Genomic DNA, 18,285 nt, shown 5'->3' on the forward strand with positions numbered 1-18,285 from the left:
AGGGCGAGAGAAGGTGGGGTTGCTTCAAGCTGGAAACAGAGAGAACTACTGAGTGGGAGAAGGCATTTGCCAATCATACAACAGATAAAGGGTTAACATCCAACTATATAAAGGACTTACACACCTTAATATAAACAACGACAAATAACCCTATTAAAAAATGGGCTGAGGGGGCACCTGGGTGGCTCAATCAGTTGAGCGTCTGACTTTGGCTCAGGTCATGATCTCACGGTTCAGGAGTTCGAGCCCCGCGTCAGGCTCTGTGCGGACAGCTCAGAGACTGGAGCCTGCTTCGGATTCTGTGCCTCCCTCTCTCTCTGTCCCTCCCCTGCTTGTGCTCTCTCAAAAATAGATAAAAAAAAAAAAAAAATTAAACAAATAAAAGGGCTGAGGACTCGAGTAGATATTTCTCCAAACACCTGGAGATGGCCAACAGATGTGTGAACGGTGCCACACCGTCGTCATCCAGGAAACGCAAGTCAGAGCCCCGGGAAGACACGACTCTCACCTGTCAGGATGGCTAGTATCAAAAAGAAAAAAATGACCAGTGTTGGTGAAGATGTGGAGAAAAGGGGCCCCTCACGCACTGTTGGTGGGAATGTAAGTTGGTGCCACTGCTGGAAAACGGTATGCAGGTTCCCCCCAAAATTATAAAATAAATTACAAATAAATCTAAAAAAAACACACCAAATGGAAGCACATTTGTAGATAAAGCAACTGTTGGTTACCACAGGAGGGAGGGGTTGGAGTGGTAAACAGATAAAGGAGATTAAGAGGGTGCAAACATTCCAGTCACAAAACAAATAGGTCACATATGTTAACACAGAGCATGAAGAATACTGTCAATAATATTTCAATAACTTTGGTGACAGATGGTAACTGGACTTATGGGGATCATTTCACATGTAAAAATATTGTATATAAATTCATCGTGTGTGAGTTATACTTCCATTAGGAAAAGTTAATTGTGGGGTGCCTGAATGGCTGTCAGTTGAGCATCTGACTTTGATTTCAGCTCAGTCATGATCCCAGGGTTGTGGGATCGGACTCTGAGCCGAGTGTGGAGTCTGCTTAAGATTCTCCTGTCTCTTTCTCCCACCCTGCCCCTCTCCCTTGCTGTCATGCTCTCTCTTAAAAAAGAGAGAGAGATGGGGTGCCTGGGTGGCTCGGTCGGTTGGGCGTCTGACTTCGGCTCAGGTCATGATCTCACGGTTTGTGAGTTCAAGCCCCGCATCGGGCTCTGTGCTGACAGCTCGGAGCCTGAAGCCTCTTTGGATTCTGTGTCTCCCTCTCTCTCTGCCCCTCCGCCACTCATGCTCTGTCTCTCAAAACTGAATAAATGTTAAAAAAAAAATTAAAAAAAAAAGAGAGAAAATCAATTGTATTTCTATAAACTTGCAATAAACAATCCAAAATTAAAGTAAAGAAAATCCCATTCATAATGGCACCAAAAAGAATAAAGTACTTAGGAATCAGTTTAGCCGAAGAAACTCAAAATTTATACTCTGAAAATTACAAAACTGTCAAAATTAAGGAATACCTAAATAAACATCCCACGTTCACGGATCAGAAGGCATCACGTTAAGATAACACTCCCCAAACTGATCTAAGGCTTCCTTGCAATCCCCACCATAATCTGAACTACTTCTTTGTAAGAATTGATAGGCTCTGCTTTTTTTAAAAAATTTATTTAGACAGAGAACGAGCACACGCACAAGCGGGGGGAGGCGGAGAATCCCAAGCAGGCTCAGCACTATGATGGGCGCAGAGCCCAAAGCAGGGCTTGAACTCGTGAACTGTGGGACCTTGACCTGAATTGAAACCAAGAAATGGACACTTAACCAACGGAGCCACCCAGGTGCCCCAACAGGCTACTTCTAAAATTTATACGGAATTGCAAGGGCCCCAGAATAGCCAAAACCATCTACCTGCAAAATAGAGAATAAAGCAGGACTCACACTTTTTAAAAATCCAGTGTAGTTAACATACAGTGTTGTATTAGTTTTGGGGGTACAGTATAGTCATTCAGCACTTCCGCAGATCATTCAGTGCTCAAGTGTAGGGGCGGCTGCGTGGCTCAGTTGGTTTCAGGTCATGATCTCGCAGTTCAAGCCCCGCATCGGGCTGTGCTGACAGCTCAGATCCTGAAGCCTGCTTCCGATTGTCTCCCTCTCTCTCTGCCCTTCCCCCACTTGTGCTCTCTCTCAAAAATAAGCAAAAAAAAAAAAAAAGAAAAAAAAAAAAGAAAAAAAGAAAAGCATGCTTAACCCCCTTCACCTGTTTCCCTTACCCAATCCTCACCCTGCCCCTCAGTTAGGAGTCTGTTTTCCGGTTTGTCTTTTTTCATTTGTTCATTTATTTCTTCAGTGAATGAGCGACATCATATGGTAGGTCTTTCTCTGACTTCTCTCACTTAGCGTAATACTCTCTAGGTCCATTCATGTCTCTGCAAATGGCAAGACTTCATTCTATCTGATGGCTGATATTCCAGTGCGTGTGTGTGTGTGTGTGTCTGTACATGTCTTCCTTTATCCATTCATCAGTTGATGGCCTGGCTGTTTCGAGTTTGGAGTTGTAGATAATGTTGCTGTAAACACTGGGGTGCACAGATCCCTTTGAGTTCACGTTTTTATATTATATGAGTAAATAACCTAGTAGCGAAATTGCTAGATTGTAGGGTAGTTTTTAACTTTTTGAGGACCCTCCATACTGTTGTCCAGAGTGGCTGCACCAGTCTGTATCCCTATAGGTGGTGCGGGAGGGCCCCCTTCCTCCATGTCCTTGACAACTCGTTTCCTGTGTTGATTTTAGCCATTGACAGGTGTGAGGTGATCTCATCCTGGTTTCGGTTTGTATCTCCCTGAGGAGCGATGTGGAGCATCTTTTCATGTGTCTGTTAGGCACCTGGAGCTCTTCTTTGGAAAAACGTTCATGTGTTGTGCCCGTTTTCCACATCTTTTCTTCAAGTTTATTTTGTTAGGGGTGCCTGGGTGGCTCAGCTGGTTGAGCATTTGATGTTGACTCAGGTCGTGATCTCACCATTTGAGGTTGAGCCTGATCAGCACGGAGCCTGCTTTGGATGCTCTGTCCACTCCCCCTCCCCCTGCCCCTCCTCCACTGTGCTCTCTCCCTCAAAAATAAACAAACCTTAAAAAATAAAGTTTGGGGTGCTTGGGTGGCTCAGTCAGTTAAGCGTCTGACTTCGGCTCAGGTCATGATCTTGCAGTTTGTGGGTTTGGGTCCCACATCAGGCTCCGTGCTGACAGTTCAGAGCCTGCTTGGGACTCTGTATCTCCCTCTCTGCCCCTTCCTGCTCACCTCTGTCTCTCAAAAATAAACATTAAAAAATTAAGTTTATTTATTTTGAGAGAGAAAAGTGCACAGTGGGGGAGGGACAGAGAATTCCAAGTAGGCTCCTTGCTGTTAGTGCAGAGCCCGATGTGGGCCTTGAACACCTGAACCATGAGATCATGACCTGAGCCAAAATGAACTGGACGCTTAACTACCTCACCACCCAGGTGCCCTGTTCTGCCCATTTTTAAGTGGATTATTTCACTTTTGGTGTTAAGCTGAATAAGTTCTTTGTATTCTTTGGGTACTAATCTCTCCTCCCGTTCAGGAGGCTGACTTTTAGTTTTGTTGGTGGTTTCCTTCACTGTGCAGAAGCTATTCTGATGTAATCCAGGACTCACGCTTTCTAGTTTCAAAATGTCCTGCAAAGCAACAATCAAGAGACAGCTACCGAGCGCCCAGAGTTAACCCCAGACACCTGTGGCCAGCAGAGTTTCAACAAAGGTGCCAAGAACAGAAGATAGAATGATCTTCTCGGTGACGGCACTGGGGCAGCTTAAGAGTCATGTGCAGAGTGGAGCTGACTGCACACCAAATACAAACATTCACTCGAAGTGGAGAAATCTGTAAGGGCAAAATTAAGTAATCAAATTCTCAGAAGGAAACAGGTGTATTTCCATGACCTTGATTCACCAAAGGACTCTGGGACAGGATGCCAAAAGCACAGGCAAATCAAGAAGATATGGTGGATGTTGCCAGAACAGGAAGCTTGCTGCCTGAGGGCCACCACTAAGAAAGTGAAGATGGAACCCATGAAACGGGAGAAAACATTCACAAACCATTTCCTGATGGGAACTGAGTTCTGAGTGTACAGAGAACTCTGACAACTCTGTAAGGTGACCAAATCAAGTCCTGGACACAGAACCGGGCCCGGAATTTCTCCAGAGCCCACGCAGATGAGCAACGATGCAAGTGCACTGGCCGTCAGGGAAATGCAAGGCCCAGAGGCAGCAGCTGGTGCCCACTGGCCGCTGGAGTGGGCGCTCCCTGCACTGGCCAAGGGAAGACGTACCACCTTCTGGAATGCACAGGACGGCATAGTGACTCTGGAAGGGCTGGGCAGCTCAAATTCCCACATAAATGCACATGGCGGGCATCTATCCCGGAGAGCGAGGCTCCCTCCACCCCGAGTGTGGGGTGACTGGTCACCTGCAGGAACACGGAAGCAGGGCATGGACCCCCGGATGAGTCTCCCAAGAGAGCCCAGGCAGATCCAGCCTGAGGGCTGTGCAGACTCCTCTACAGAAAGCTCTGGAAACAAGAGTGGAGATGAAGGTCAGGCTGGTGGCCGCCAGCAGGGGGAGGTGTGGGTGTGAAGGGTGGCAGGAGGGGCCCCTGCATGGAGGCAGTAGCCCTACACATGGATTCCTATTCCTGGTGTCCTGGTGACACATACCAGTTGTAGATGTCATCACCAAGAGTAATAGAGGACACAGGGACCACTGTGATGTCTCAAGACTGCAAAGGGACCTGAGTGTCTCCAGTAAAAGCCTGTGGTCCTGAGTGGACAGGACCAGCTCCACGCCCCAACCCTCATCCATGCCCGTTCTTCACTGCATGATGTCATCCCTGCTCCCACATCTTGCCTACACTCGGGGACACCGGTTTCAGAGTCCTCTCAGCTGCTCCTCCCTCTGGCCTGTGCAAATGACAAGTGCCAGAGACCCCCTCCACCCGTACCCCAACGCCTGTGGGAGCTGCATGGTTTTGGGAGACTGGACTAGCTCTTCCAGAGGGACCACTTTGGAGATGGCCCTTCTCCCTGCCCCGCTCTGAGCTGCTGGGGGCAAATGGCAGCATGTGGCGGTCACCCTGCTTTTGCAGCGGAGGCTTGGGGAAGGGACAGACTACTGGGCGGGGCAGAGATGAGGCTCGGGCCACTCAGGGACAGGGCACATTCCCCCTGGAGGTGATGGTAGCTGCATCCTGTCAGCTGACTGCACCTGTCCCTTGTTCCAGAGCCAGTGACACTGGTCAGCTTGAATCCTTGGGGGTCCTCCACTCATCTGAGACCACAGCACAGGCAGGCAGGGACGCCCAGGACGCCTGTGGTCAGTGCCCACACCAAGATCAGAACCCCAAGCCGTGTCCTCAAAACCCTACAGGCCTGACGCAGGAAGTCCTCGCAGCCCAAACGCTGGAATCCCAGGACCCTGGGTGTGGACCGCACGGTGTGAACAGCAGGCAGCTCTGTGTGAACACGTGGGACAAGGGGACCTGGGGAGGCAGAGAAGCCGGGACAGACAGGCCGCCATGAGAGCAGGGTGGGTGGTGGCAATGGTGACAAAGTCCGGGACACCTCCTGGTGTGGACACTGGAATTCACTGTTTATTGCCCACAAGAGAGCAGGAGCTGCCGGCCAGCTCCCCCACAGTGCAGTCCAGGCTGTGAGCCGGGTCCCCCAGGGCGCAGTCCAGGTCACTTGGCCAGGGCCCCTAGGGTGCAGTCCGGGCTATGGGCCGGGTCACTTGGCCAGCTCCTCCGCCACTGCTTTTCGCATCTTGTCCTTGAGGTAGGCGCCTTTCTGCCACTCAGACTTGAGCTCCAGCCACTCGTAGTAGGGGACCTGCAGGGGGCAGGGGCACCTGTGCTCTGCCCGCTGCTCCACACCTGGCCTCCCCACCCTCCAAGCCCACGAAGCTGCTGAGTGTGGCTGTGGAAGAAGCTGCTGGGGCCCGAGCCCCCGGGGCCAGGGATCTGAGAATCTGTGGCACCTGATGACAACTTTTTCATTTTTGAAGTGAAAAACAAAAACCCATTGAGATACCAAAACTACCACAAGAAGTAAATGTGACAAAACCCTCACACGGTGTCTGGCGCTCCTGGGTTCCCCGGCCCATATAGGACCGTCTGCCCTGGAAGGGGTCAGCGGCCCTGGGCCAGGCACTCGTGGGGCGCAGACCTGCTCTAAGAGCCCTGAGCAGACGCTTCAGGGCCGCGGCCACAGGGAATCTACGAGGTTCCGGGCCTCCCTTTGTCCCGCACAAAGGGGCCCACTGGACTGGCGGTACTTACGTCCACCACCAGGAAGCCGGCGGCCCGCACGTGACGCCGGGCCAGGGCGAAGCGCCCCAGCAGGTCTCTGCTCCGGCTGCTGAAGTTGGGGAACTCCCAGCGCAGGAACGCCAGCCTGGTGGGGGAGGGGCAGAGCGCTAGGCATCCTCCCGGGGGAGGGGGAAGGAGGGGGGCACCAGAGAAGAGCCAGAGTCCAGGGCCAGCCACAGGCCACGTACCTCTTGGCCCCAGGGGGCAGCGGCTGGGTCCCCGAGGGAGGACTGAGATGCGGGGCTACAAAGTCTCTCAGGGGCAGGAACTGGCCGTCCGTGTCCAGCAGCACCTCGGCGTCTAGGGAGGGGCACGGGTGGACATGGAAGGGACCGTCCCTGGGGCACAGAGACCTTGTCCTGGACAGAACAAGCCCCGTGCCCACCACCAGGGTAGTGCAGAGAGGGCCTCACCCAGAACCCAGCCGTACTGCGTGGCCACTGCGAAGCTGCCCCTGCTGGGGCTCCCCAGCAGCCCCCGCAGGGTGTCCCGCAGTTCCTTCTGCAGGGGTGTGGCCTTCCCATCACAGGCCAAGAGCCAGGGTGCCCAGTCTGAGGCCGGCAGGAGGGGGCCCGTGTACTCAGGGTGCTCCAGCTGGGCGGTGGCGCTGATGTGCAGCAGCTTCTGGAAGGTGCTCTGGTCCTTTGGGGACTCGCTGCCTGAGGCAGAACGAGAAGGGAGGGTGAGCCGAGGCCGACGCTGGGCCAGAGAAAGAGGGGGGCCATGCAGGGGACAGTGACACCCTCGATCCCAACTGACTCTGAACTTGGCATCATCAGGGGCAGAGACAAGATCATAAGGGCCACGCACATGGAGAGGCAGAGGGACGGAGGAACAGATGCCAGCCAGGTGAGCTCTGGGCACCATCTCGCTGCTCTGGAGCCCCCTCCCTGCCAGGCCTGAGGCCCCCAGACCCCTGGGGTCAGGGAGGGGAGGGGAAGCCCCAGCACTCACCCAGGAACCGGGCATGCAGTTCAGGGCAGAGCACTGCTCGCAGTGCCTCCCCCTGCACCTGCTGCAGCACGCACAGTGCCCACACCACATCCACCTGCAGGGCCGGGTGCAGGCTCCGCAGCTTGGGCCCCAGCTTCTCGTGAACCTAGACAGGGGCGGGGCGGGGGGGGGGTGCTCTGCTCAGCAGCCGCATACCTCCTGGGCCGGAGGCAGTCGGAGCGCTGGAATGGCTTGGCTGCGCTGAGGCTAGAACAACTACTGGGAGCAATCCTGGCTGATGTTCTTGGCCAGGCTTGGAGTCCCCCCTTCCCCCAGTAGAAAGTACCAGAAACCTTCCTCACCCGGGACTAACGGACAGCACAACATGCAGCAGGACTTTCCTGCTGCCCCTCCCAGCAGCAAGGGCCTGTGGCACAAAATCACAGGCCCCTGGGGACAGGGATGGATTACTAGCCCTGGGAGAACTTGGGAGAGTACAAGGAAGGCAGTGTCCCCGTGGAGGCCCAGGTGCACACGCGAGATGTGTTATGCCTGAGTGGGCCTGCTCGGGCCTGCTTTGCATGGTGGTGTGCCAAGGGTTCAGAGCACCAGCAGGACAGTAAGGGAGAACCAGTGGCCCCCTAGCCCTGACTGCGGCAAGTGAGCCGGCCAACACCTCCCGACCTGTGCACACGGCCGCACAGCAGGCATGTAGAGGACCTCACATCTTTATCCCCAGACCATCCCTGTGACACGGGGCTCCAGCTCCCCTCTCACCCCTGAAGTCCCGGGTCAGGGCTCCCCTCTCTCCCTCCACACCCAGGGTGGGTGAACAGGTGCACAGACCATACCAGGCCGAAGAACTTGTCCTCTCGCTCGGGACGGAAGTTCAGGTGTGCGAAGGCCAGAAGCACGTTGCACAGGTGCGGCACGGTGACGGTGTGGGCTCGGTCTACGACGTGCTGGGCCGGCCACACGGGGTGGAGGACAGAATGAGAGGGGCCCTCCCACAGGGCCCACGAGCCCCCAGCCGCCCGGGGGCCACCTGGACAGGGTGGCGGGCCAGACCTCCCCCTGCTCATTGCCCCCACCCAGAGACTGGTGGTAGTGTCACAAACACCCCGGGTGGTCTGCGCAGCCTCAAGCCGCTGCAGGTAAAGTTAAGTGTCTCTCCTCGCTGTTTCAGGGAATGAAGTTAGAGTCCTGAGCAAATTCCGAGCCTCACGGTCCACGCTACGTCCTGCTATAGCCACCCGAAGACGGATGGAAACTCCTCCAGAGCCCAGTGACACGACGGAGGACACCGTCCTCACCCGCCATTCTCCACTGCCCACAGAGGCCGCGCCTCTACGAGTGAGCCGGGTAGGAAGCCCCTGTTCGTAACCGGGGAGTGTCCGGGGCGGCCATGCCTCCCTGGTGGAACGAGCAGGGTCTGCTCGGCTCACCTGGGCCAAGGCCTCGAACAGGGGAGGGCTGAGCCACTTGAGGAGGGCGAAGGACTTGGCGCCACGGGCCACCTCGCCGGACGTCAGGCTGGGCACGTGGGGCAGCAGGTCGGCAGCCAGGCGCTGGAGCACCTGGGTCTGGTGGAAGCCAAGTTTGCCTTCGGGACAGAGCGACCCCAGGGTTCACCTGGTGAGGGTGGGCAGGCTGCTCTGCCCTCCCTCCGCCCCCAGTGCCTGGCCTGGAGCTCCAGGGGCTTGGTGTCCGTGACCAAATTTATCCCTGAGGCCCAGCACAGAGGATCAGGGCCCATGAGCCACGGTGTTCCTGTGGCAGCCTCTTGGGCCGGTGCCTGCCATGGGTGGGCGGGCACCGAATTTGACATGGCTGCGGCCAGCCCGCCTCCCTTCCCACCACTCCCCATGGGGAAGGCTCACCGTAGGCATAGGCCAGATCCAGGAGCATGCCTTTTGTCAGCGGGAATGGCTTCTGGACCAGGTGGTAGGAGACGGCGCGCAATAAGGGCACTGAACGCCGGTTCTGAGCCGCCAGTGTCACCAGCACCTTCCGCAGCTCGTCGGGGCCGAAGCGCTCCACCAACTCCAGGCACTGTCAACCACAGCCCTCAGGGTCAGCTTGGCGGCCCAGGCCAGGGATCTCATGCAGCACCGCCCCTGCGGGACAGCGACTGGACCTGAGCTCAGTAATCCAGTACCCCGCCGTGCGGGCCTACTCAGTTCTCAGCCGGGGCACCCCTGGGCCCGTAGTGGCCTGTCTGCAGCCAAACTTATCCCCGGGTCCCAGGGCAGGGGACCCGGAGCCCATGAGCTGCGAGCTTCCTGTGGCAGCCATTTGGGCCAGCTCTCGCTACAACAGGAGCGGGGGCCGAATTTGACTTGACTGCCGGGGGCGTGTGGCACATCACCATAAGCGTTAAGCGGAGCCCCCTTGTAAGCGGGCTTAGGCTCTGCCCTACCCCCGAGGCCCTCCGGGGAGAGGAGAGCCGGCAGCCCGCTAGCTAGGTCCACCGCCAGCTAGGTCCACTGTGTGGCCACGGGGCGCGCCTGCAGCTGCCCGGGGCTCCTGCCGCAGTACCTTGTCCTCCAGGCGGTTCATCAGCGGCTCAGAGAGGTGCCCCGTCTTCGCCATCAGGGCCACCGCAGTGCGGCCATCATCGATCTCCGTCCAGCGCCGCTCTAAGTGCAGCAGCAGCTCAGCCAGCAGCTCCGGGGACTCCCGCATATGTGTGGCGCTCGACTCGGCCAGGAAGGCCAGCTGCCTGTACTTGAGCCTACGCAGGCGCCAGCGGACCTCCTGCTCCACCGAGCGCAGCTCCCTGCAGGCCGCGGGCAGTGCCAGCGCATACAGGCTGCGGAGCAGTTTCACGAGGGTCCCATGCCACACAGCACTTATCTGGTGGGGGTTGGGGGGGTAAGGGGACACACACGGGGCAGTCACAGCCGGGACCCCACCTGCCCTGGGCTGGTCTGCAGCCCACCACCAAGTCTACCTCCCGCGCCACCTGGTCAGCCGTGCAGGGTCACCCGTGAGCAAGGACCCCTGTGCGAGTCAGAAGATTTCCCTTGAGGGGAGACCACAGATACCCGCTGTGGCTCCGTGTGCCCAAACCCAAGCAAAACTGTGGAGTCCAGAAGCCAGGGGGAAGCGTGTGGGACAGACTCCGAACTAAGAGTTTTGTCAACCCGCTCGTTCTGTTGCTTGTAGCAACGGTAACAGTTTTTAGGTGTTACAGACCCACCGGCCCTTCTTCAGAAGCAGCGGCCACATCGCACCTGACAAACCCCGAACCCTGAACCTCTTTTCTCCCACAAAGCAGTCCTAAGGTTTCCGGAAACGTAGTTTCTTAGGAATGCAACCACCGAGGACAGCAAAGGTGACATCCCCACAGAGCATGCCCAGGCATCAGCACCCCGCCAACCCCCACCTTCCAGGACTGCTGCTGACACCAGCCAGCACGCGGGGATGCCCCTGGCACGTGAAGCTACGTGAAAAAGCGCTTGATATGCGGGCAGAGAGAAGCCAGGTGTCACAGAGTCCTGCCTACCCCACACTCCCTGGCACCAGCAAGGAGTGGGGCGGGGGGGAGTGGCTGGCCAGCCACCTGCTGCCACTGGCACCGTGGCAGACACCGGCACACCGTGAGGCTTCACGCTGGGCTCCACGATGTCCCCAAAGCCCCAGTGCACACGGCAGAGCTTCCCTCTTCCTGGGGGCCTGCCTGTTTCTGAACAAGGGGGCCCCGTTCTCAGTGTGTCACAGTCCGGTGCAGGACCCCGCAGTCCAGGTGCGGCTCTACCTACAGCACGCAGCCTCTGCCCGTTAGGGGGTGCGGGGGTGCTGAGTGCAAACAGGGAAGGTGGCGTGGAGGGGCTGGGCAGCTGGAGACACGCATGCTCCATGACAGCAGGGACACTTTCAAATAAGAGAGCCTGGCCACCATCCGCATTACCCATACTCTGGTCCCCGCTTGCTTTCGGCTTACGACTCTGTTACAAGGTTCACTCTTGTCTCCCAGAACTTGCTTCGGTTCCGTGTGTGTGTGTGAAATGTGCACTGACAATTACAGGCTTACAGCCTCGAAACAAGAAGGGACTCAGTGAACCGTCACCAGCTATGGCATCACCAGGAAGCAAACTGGTGCCCTGACCCCAGCACACACCTCTAACTGAAGCAAGAGGTTCCAGGATGCCATGCTCCCCTTACCACACACGCATTCTGGCATTTTCTCCATTACCCTATCTCATTAAAACCAGCAGGCCACATCCACTACTCTTACAGCCTCTGGTTTGGAAAACACTGTTGGCAACTGCCACCCCGATCCGTGCCTCTCCTCCCCATCCTCTTGGACAACTGGACACAGAGTCCCCTGCTCAGTGTTGGAAGCACGGCTTCTTCCCGGTAACACGGACCAAGGCAGGGAGTGAGGGCACCGGAGCGAACAGCCTGGCTGAAGGGAGTCCTTCCTCAGCCAGCCCAGAGAGGGCCTGAGGTCTGACCACCCCGCCCGGCTGCCTGGGATTCCCCGTCAGTCACCCCACATCCCCTGCAGCCATAGGAGTAAGCCCACAGTTGGCCAGACACTGCGGCAGGGTCATGCAAGTCAGCACCGCCTGGCAAGGGGATGAGCACCCAAGGAACCGGGTGGAACCAGTGCGGCTTCCTGTGCTTCTGTGTCCCGTGTGCTGCTGAAAGGACGGTGGAAGGATGGCAACGTTCACCTAACGGGACCACTCTGTGATCAGCAGGGAACAGCAAGCAAAAGTAGCCTAGACTCTATACAACAAAAACTTCTCACAGGACGGAGAGAACTAAGCAAGGCAGCACAGTTCCCGTCTATACCTGAAAAGTGACTGGCTGCTTTGGACTCTGGTGCCATTGTTTTCTGCATGGGGAACCCTGAGAGAACATTTTAGAAACCCACCTGGCTGTCAACGAGATGGAGAAGCTGCTGAAAGCGGGCATCCTGCATGAGCAAGGCTCTGTCTTCCGGCTTGTCAGACAGCAGGCGAGAAAGCTGGATAAGCATGAGGGCCGCATGGTTCTCTTGCAGGCAGCGACTGTCACTGAGCAGCTCCAGGAGCTCCTCTGGCCGGGTGGCCTTCTCAATGAGCCGCTCCACCTCCTGGTGCTCTGGACAGCGGGCAGACAGTTGTTCCTTCTCCACAAGCCCCGACAAGGGGCCTGGGAAGTGGGAACTGGGGCAGGTGGCTGAGAAAGTCAGAGTCCTATGCGCCACGCTGGCAAGCCTCAGTCGGCCTACCGGAGCCACCACAGGGGCCAGAATGGTGGCCTCTCTCAGGAGGCACGCGCATCGCTTCACCAGGCGGGCTGCCATGATGGCCTGGGTGGCAGGGAGGGCAGCTTCCTAGTGAACAGGTCCAGGTCCAAAGCCCTGAAGAGGAAAAGGAGAGAAAGGGGTGATGCAGGCGCAGCTTCTGAGTCAGAGATCCGAGAACACGGCAGGTGACACAACGTTGTGGCCACTCTCCACACTAGCCGGAACCTCTGCTTTCTGCCTGCCCCATACCCGGGCACAGAGGCTTTTTATTTCGCTGTAGGATGGAACCAAATGCCAACCCCAAGAGCATTACAGCTAGGGCTGGAAAGCACAATTGCCTACGGGGTGGTTCAACCATTCAGATCCCCAGGTTCAGCCCCGGGTTCCTAGGTGGGAGTCTCTGCAGGATCGGACAGTGTCCTTTCATTTACTTTAAAAGTAACCCAGGATCAAGAATGATGGACTTCCAGAAGCACAAGACGATATTTCACATCAGACTGCTCCTGGAAAGCCCTGGACGTATGACCCACATCCCGCAGCCTCACAACGTGGCTCAGAATGACCTCCTGGGTTTACATCCCTCATCCCGACAGGCCCTGCACCTTCAATAGACCCAGCCAGGGCGACTGCCCCCCACCCCCAGCACAGCACCCACAAAATCACCCATCACCTCTCCACACCCAGGCAAGACGTTACCTTCTCCAGGGGCGTGTCACATATCCCGATACTGTTCAGTCCTGCCTGCCTCTGCGATCGAGTGACGGGGTCTGCGCGCCTGCCAAAGCAGAGAGCGTAACGTGTTCGACCTTCGGTTTCCCGGAACCCGGTAGTGGCCAGCGCATTATTGCCGCTGTAAAACGCTTAGTCTAATTACACAATATAAGAGGCTCAGGAAGAACACCGGCCCCAAGGTAACAGCCCGCACCCGCTGAGCCCGGTCAGAGGGAAGCCGGAAACAGTCCGACCGGTCGATCCCACGACCTGGGAGCGAGCTGCGGTCCAGGAGCCCAACTGGGCTACACCGGCCCCGAAGCTCCGCCCGCAGATGCAGACCCCGCACCCGCACCAAGGCGCGGGGGCCTGCGCGCTGAGACGCGAGGGTCAGCGCGCCGCTCGCGGGTCACCATGCGGAACCGCGGTGGAGGTGCGCGTGCGCACACGGGCGGGAGCCGCTCCTTCCCCCACCTCGCGCCGCGCCCCGGCCCCCTCACCCGCCTCCACCCCGCCAGCCCAGCCCCCTGACCCCCCGCGTCCCGGAGCGCCTGTCCGGTCTCCTCCAGCCGGCCACGCCCTCCGGCCCTCGGCATCCACGCCCCGCAGCCTCTTCCCCGCCGCCGGGAGACCTGAGCTGCCGCCGCGAGGGCCGCCGCTGACCTCCATGCGCGCCCGCACCGTCCTCGGACCACGCCGCGCGGCGCGCTCGTCACGTCACTCGGGGTGCCGCCGGAAGCGAGCCTCGCCTTGCTCCGCCCGGCCGGAAGTCACGCCGCTACCCTTTCCAGTTGGATGCCATCTTTGCTGAGGGCACGCAGCCGGCTGGAAGTCACGCTGGTTGTTCCTTTCCGTACGGGTGCCGTTTTTGCTGAGGGCGCGCAGTAGGCGACGGGGAGCGGAGAGGAGAGCGTTGGGCAATGGGGGGGTGGGGTGGGGGTGGTGGGGGGGTGGTGAGGGGAGGGGAACAAGGATCCCCGTTAGTGGCGTCCGGAGGCTCGGCGCCCTCCGGCCTGCACCCCAGCGTGTGGGGTGGCTATGGGGTGGACGGCGTCCTGGGCGGCCTGAGGTCCTGCAGGCAGTTTGCCCACATCTTGCCGGATTTTTTTTTTTTTTAATATGGAATTTTATGTGCAATCTTATGATTTTTGAGAGTGTTGACGTTTAATTTTGAAAAAAATTAAAGTGCGGGTAAGCCAAGCACACGAGGCACCAGCAGTCCGTGTGCGGGCTTGATCTCCCTTCCTGCCACGCTTTTTCACTTTCTCTGTATTAGTAATTGCCTTGTTTTCTGTTGTTGGATTAAGATTACACGTGTTTATTGATTTGGGAAACAAAGGCAAGTGAAAAATCAAATTCCCTTACTGCCTGTGGACAAGTCCTTGAAACAGGCAGAGTGACCTCTCTCTTTCCCTCCTTCCTTCCCTCCCTTCCTTCCCTCCTTCCCTCCCTCCTTCTCTCCCTCCCTTCCTTCCTTCTTCTTTTTAATTTGTTTTGTTTTTAATTTCTAAAAGCTTGTGTCTTGTCATGATTTCTGATATTTCCCAATGATGCAAGTCTCCATCCTGAGCGCCTGATGGGCCCTCAACCTAAAAGCACTTGTCTTCGGGCCGGAGTTCGTTGTTGTTTATTCGTATTCCCTTTCTTCCATTTCCTCTAATCTGGCTTTCCAAAATGCCCACGTTTGAATGCTGGCTCTTGTACACCAATATCTGGTTTTCCCTGGTTTTCCCATCCTGTCTTTGTTATTCTCTCATTATTTGCTCGACCTTCTGAGCTATTTCCTCCTTAGCTTCCGGCTCTTCTCCTGAAGGTTCCTGTCAACACGTGTTTCTTTACCAAGAGCTCCTTTTTTGGCTTCTGAATGTTCCTTTTTACAGTTTTTTTTTTTTTTTTTTCTTCACTATTGCGATCTTTTGTCTTACCCCTGTAAGGATTTCGATGATAGGGGTTTCCCCCCTGAGTTTTTCTTCTCCCTGTTTACTTGCTGTTATTTTTTTCCTCTTGCTGTTATTGTTCGTACTCTTTTGGTTTCTGTTCTCGGATGTAAGGGTGGCGGAGAAGGAGCTCTCATCTGTGCTGGTTGGAACTGCAACATGGTGCCGTCACTTTTGAAGTTTACTAGTTTTTGTTTTGTTTGTTTTTTACAAAACTAAGCATACTCTTACTGTGCAATGGGCTGAATGTTTCTGTCCTCCAGGTTCATACGTGAAACCTAATGACAGTGCTAGGAGATGGGGTGTTTGGGAGGTCACTGGGTCATGAGAGTGGAGGCTTCAGAAGAAACCCCAGAGAGCCCCTGGCTGTTCCACCATGTGAGAACCCAGTGAGAAGTCTATACTACAGGACAGACAGCCCCCCTCCACCGTGCCGGCACCCTGACCTCAGAGTTCCAGCCTCCAGAAGTGTGAGAAACAGGTTTCTGTTGTTTGTAAGTCACAAAGTTTATGGTATTTTGTGACCGCAGTCTGAAAGGATACCGTGCAGTCTGGCAACCTTGATCCGTGGTTCACCTGGGGGAGGTGAAAACATATCCACACAGAAGCCTGCACACGGTGTTTACAGCAGCTTCAGTCATAATTCCCAGGACCTGGAAGCAACCAAGGTGTCCTTCAGGAGGCGGGTGGATAAATGAGCTGTGGTGCGTCCAGATGATGGGATATTATTTAGTGGCGAAAAGAAAGGCGCCATCAAGCCATGAAAGGACATGGAGGAACCTTAAATGCATGTTACTAAGTGATAGAAGCCAATTTGAAAAGGTTGTGCACTGGGTGATTCCAAGGACATGACATTCTGGAAAAGGCAAAGCTGTGGAGACAGTAGAGATGCCGGCGGTTGCCAAGGATTAGGAAGGATGGGAAGGATGAACGGGGAAGGATGAATGGGCTGAGCACAGAGGGTTTTTGGGGCAATGAAACTATTCACATGATACTGTGATGGATGGGCTATTACAGCTTTGTCCAAACCCATAGAATGTATACTCCAAGAGTGAACCGTAATGTGAATTGTGGGGTTTGGTGGTCGTGATGAGTCATGATGGGTTCATGGATCACAGCAAATGTACTTTTGGTGGGGGAGGTTGAGACTAGGTGTGTGGAGGGGACAAGAGGTAGATTTCACTGTATTTTTCACTCAGTTTTGCTGTGAACCTAAAATTGCTCTAAAAAAATGAATATTAAGAAAAAGCAATGAGGGGTGCCTGGGTGGCTTAGTCAGTTGAGTGTCTGACTTCATTCAGCTCAGGTCATGATCTCACAGTTTGTGGGTTCAAGCCCCATCTCAGGCTCTGCTGACAGCTCAGAGCCTGGAGCCTGCTTTGGATTCTGGGTCTCCTTCTCTCTCTCTCTGCCCCTCCCCTGCTTGCACTGTCTCTCAAAAATGAATAAGCGTTAAAAAAAAATTAAAAAGAAAAAAGAAAAAGCGATGAACACCTGTGCTGGCAAGGACATGGGTGAGTCTCTAAACGATGATGTTGAGTAAAGAACCCTTACGATGTGATAGTAGAAGGCAATTGCCCAGGTAAGAACCGCTCAAAGAATCTGAGCAGACGTTTCTCCAAAGAAGATACACGGAAGTCCGGGGAGCACGTGGACACTGCTCAGCATCCCTAGCCATCAGGAAGATGCAAATCAGAACCACGATGAGGGGCCCCTTCACACCCACTTTGGATGGGTGCAATTAGAACAACAGGAAAGCCCAGAAAATACCGGCGTTGGCGATGATGTAGAGAGATCAGAACGCTGAGGCAGTGTTGGGGGGCATGTGAAATGGCATGGCCGCTTTGGAAGACAGCTTAGCAGTTTCTTGTCAGAGAATTACTGTGTATCACTTAGGTGTATACCGCAGATAACTGAAAACACGTTGGTGCAAAAACTTGTACGCAAATGTTCACAGAAGCGTTTTTCATAAAAGTCAAAAAACAGGCACAATCCAAATGCTAACCGATAGATGCATGAACAAACACGACGCGGTATATCCACCGTGGGATATCAGTGAGCCCAAGTTAACCTAGAAGAACCTTGAAAACATTACACTTGATGAAGGAATCCAGACGGCCTACTCCCTGTGTGATTCCATTTGTGTGCAGTGTCCCTGAGAGGCAAGTCCACAGAGCTGGAGGTCCATTAGTGGTTTCCAGGGGGCTGTGGACGTTGGGTAAGATGGGGAGTGATGAATGGGTCTGGGATTTGTTTGGGGTGCTGGAAATATTCTGGGATTGGGTGGTTGCACGATTAACTGTGAAGGTATGGGGAGCCGCTGGGTTCTACACGTTAAGGGGTAAATATCCGTCATGTGAGTTGTATCTCAGTAAAGCTGGTACCTTAAAAAAAAAGTGGCGGGCCATTAAGAGGACTTGCTGGCAGTGAACCTCGCTGTCAGGCTGTTTTAGGGAACCTACAGTTGCCATCTTGTTAGTTCTTTCCTCTTGGGCCAGAGCTGCCGACGTTTGGGGAACCTGATGGGGGGAGGATGGCTAGGTGGGGGAACAGACAGTCTCAGGCTTGAACGCACGTACCTTTCCTCTGTCGGGGTTCCTGTCGCTGTTGCTAGTGGGGGTTGTGAGGGGGGCACCTCCCCTGCAACTGCTGGGGGCCGGAGAGCCCCTGTGTCACATGGCAGCCTCTCCCATGAGTGAGCAAACAGGAGGTCCCTAGAGGTGGTCTCAGCTCCGCCTCTGACCTCACTCTCGGGGGAGCAGTGTCAGGCCTGGGGGCTAATTTAGAGCGGCCACGGTCAGGTTTTGGCAGGGTAGCCCCACGCTCTGAGACTCTTGGTCAGGCCAGATGCCTTGGCCACACTCTGCAGAGAGGAGCTCCTGGCTTAGGTGGGGGGTGGGGAAATGTAGCGGCTCCGTTTTGCGGGCCGGTGGAGAGGATCTTACTTTGCGGGATGTGTACAAACATGTTCCTGAGCTTCAAGCATGGCATTGTCTGGGCCACCAGAGGCAGTAGGCCGGATGGATCGGATGTGGAGATGTGGGGTTGTGGGGAAGAAGTGGCAGT

At 55.6% G+C, this 18,285-nt stretch overlaps 1 protein-coding gene and 2 non-coding genes across 14 annotated transcripts; all 3 read right to left on the reverse strand.

Moving 5' to 3' along the window:
• Positions 1-5,657: 5,657 nt before the first annotated feature.
• TBRG4 (transforming growth factor beta regulator 4) lies at positions 5,658-14,048 on the reverse strand. Of its 12 annotated transcripts, none has more exons than XR_006716133.1 (12): positions 13,268-13,753; positions 12,215-12,685; positions 9,868-10,185; positions 9,210-9,381; positions 8,775-8,932; positions 8,181-8,291; positions 7,351-7,495; positions 6,827-7,055; positions 6,585-6,696; positions 6,367-6,481; positions 5,804-5,917; positions 5,658-5,769 (listed from the first exon to the last, which is right to left on the reverse strand). XR_006716133.1 is itself a non-coding variant. In XM_045494205.1 (12 exons), the coding sequence occupies exons 3-12, from the start codon at positions 12,626-12,628 to the stop codon at positions 5,816-5,818; spliced, it is 1,893 nt and encodes a 630-aa protein (XP_045350161.1). In that variant the 5' UTR covers positions 12,629-12,685; positions 13,268-13,346; positions 13,946-14,048; the 3' UTR covers positions 5,658-5,815. The 12 variants fall into 12 exon arrangements, 10 of the variants coding, with proteins under 10 accessions (XP_045350161.1, XP_045350165.1, XP_045350164.1 ...); XM_045494205.1 differs by adding an exon at positions 13,946-14,048 and having other exon boundaries at positions 5,658-5,917; positions 6,810-7,055; positions 13,268-13,346; XM_045494209.1 differs by adding an exon at positions 13,946-14,018 and having other exon boundaries at positions 5,658-5,917; positions 6,810-7,055; positions 13,268-13,421.
• LOC123607785 lies at positions 9,031-9,164 on the reverse strand. The gene has a single exon (XR_006716923.1). It is a non-coding gene; the product is annotated as a small nucleolar RNA SNORA5 (small nucleolar RNA).
• On the reverse strand, positions 9,542-9,677 carry LOC123607786. Its single transcript, XR_006716924.1, has one exon. It is a non-coding gene; the product is annotated as a small nucleolar RNA SNORA5 (small nucleolar RNA).
• Positions 14,049-18,285: the final 4,237 nt, after the last annotated feature.

The sequence above is a fragment of the Leopardus geoffroyi genome, chromosome A2, assembly GCF_018350155.1.
Source record: "Leopardus geoffroyi isolate Oge1 chromosome A2, O.geoffroyi_Oge1_pat1.0, whole genome shotgun sequence".
Lineage (NCBI taxonomy): Eukaryota > Metazoa > Chordata > Mammalia > Carnivora > Felidae > Leopardus > Leopardus geoffroyi.

Excerpts from the sequence above, each read along its gene's own strand:
- TBRG4 (XM_045494204.1), bottom strand. The coding sequence starts at position 12,628 with ATGGCAGCCCGCCTGGTGAAGCGATGCGCGTGCCTCCTGAGAGAGGCC. Across the intron at positions 9,382-9,867 it reads TGAACCGCCTGGAGGACAAG|TGCCTGGAGTTGGTGGAGCG; the intron begins GTACTGCGGCAG and ends TGTGGTTGACAG. Across the intron at positions 6,482-6,584 it reads CTGCCCCCTGGGGCCAAGAG|GCTGGCGTTCCTGCGCTGGG; the intron begins GTACGTGGCCTG and ends CTCCCCCACCAG.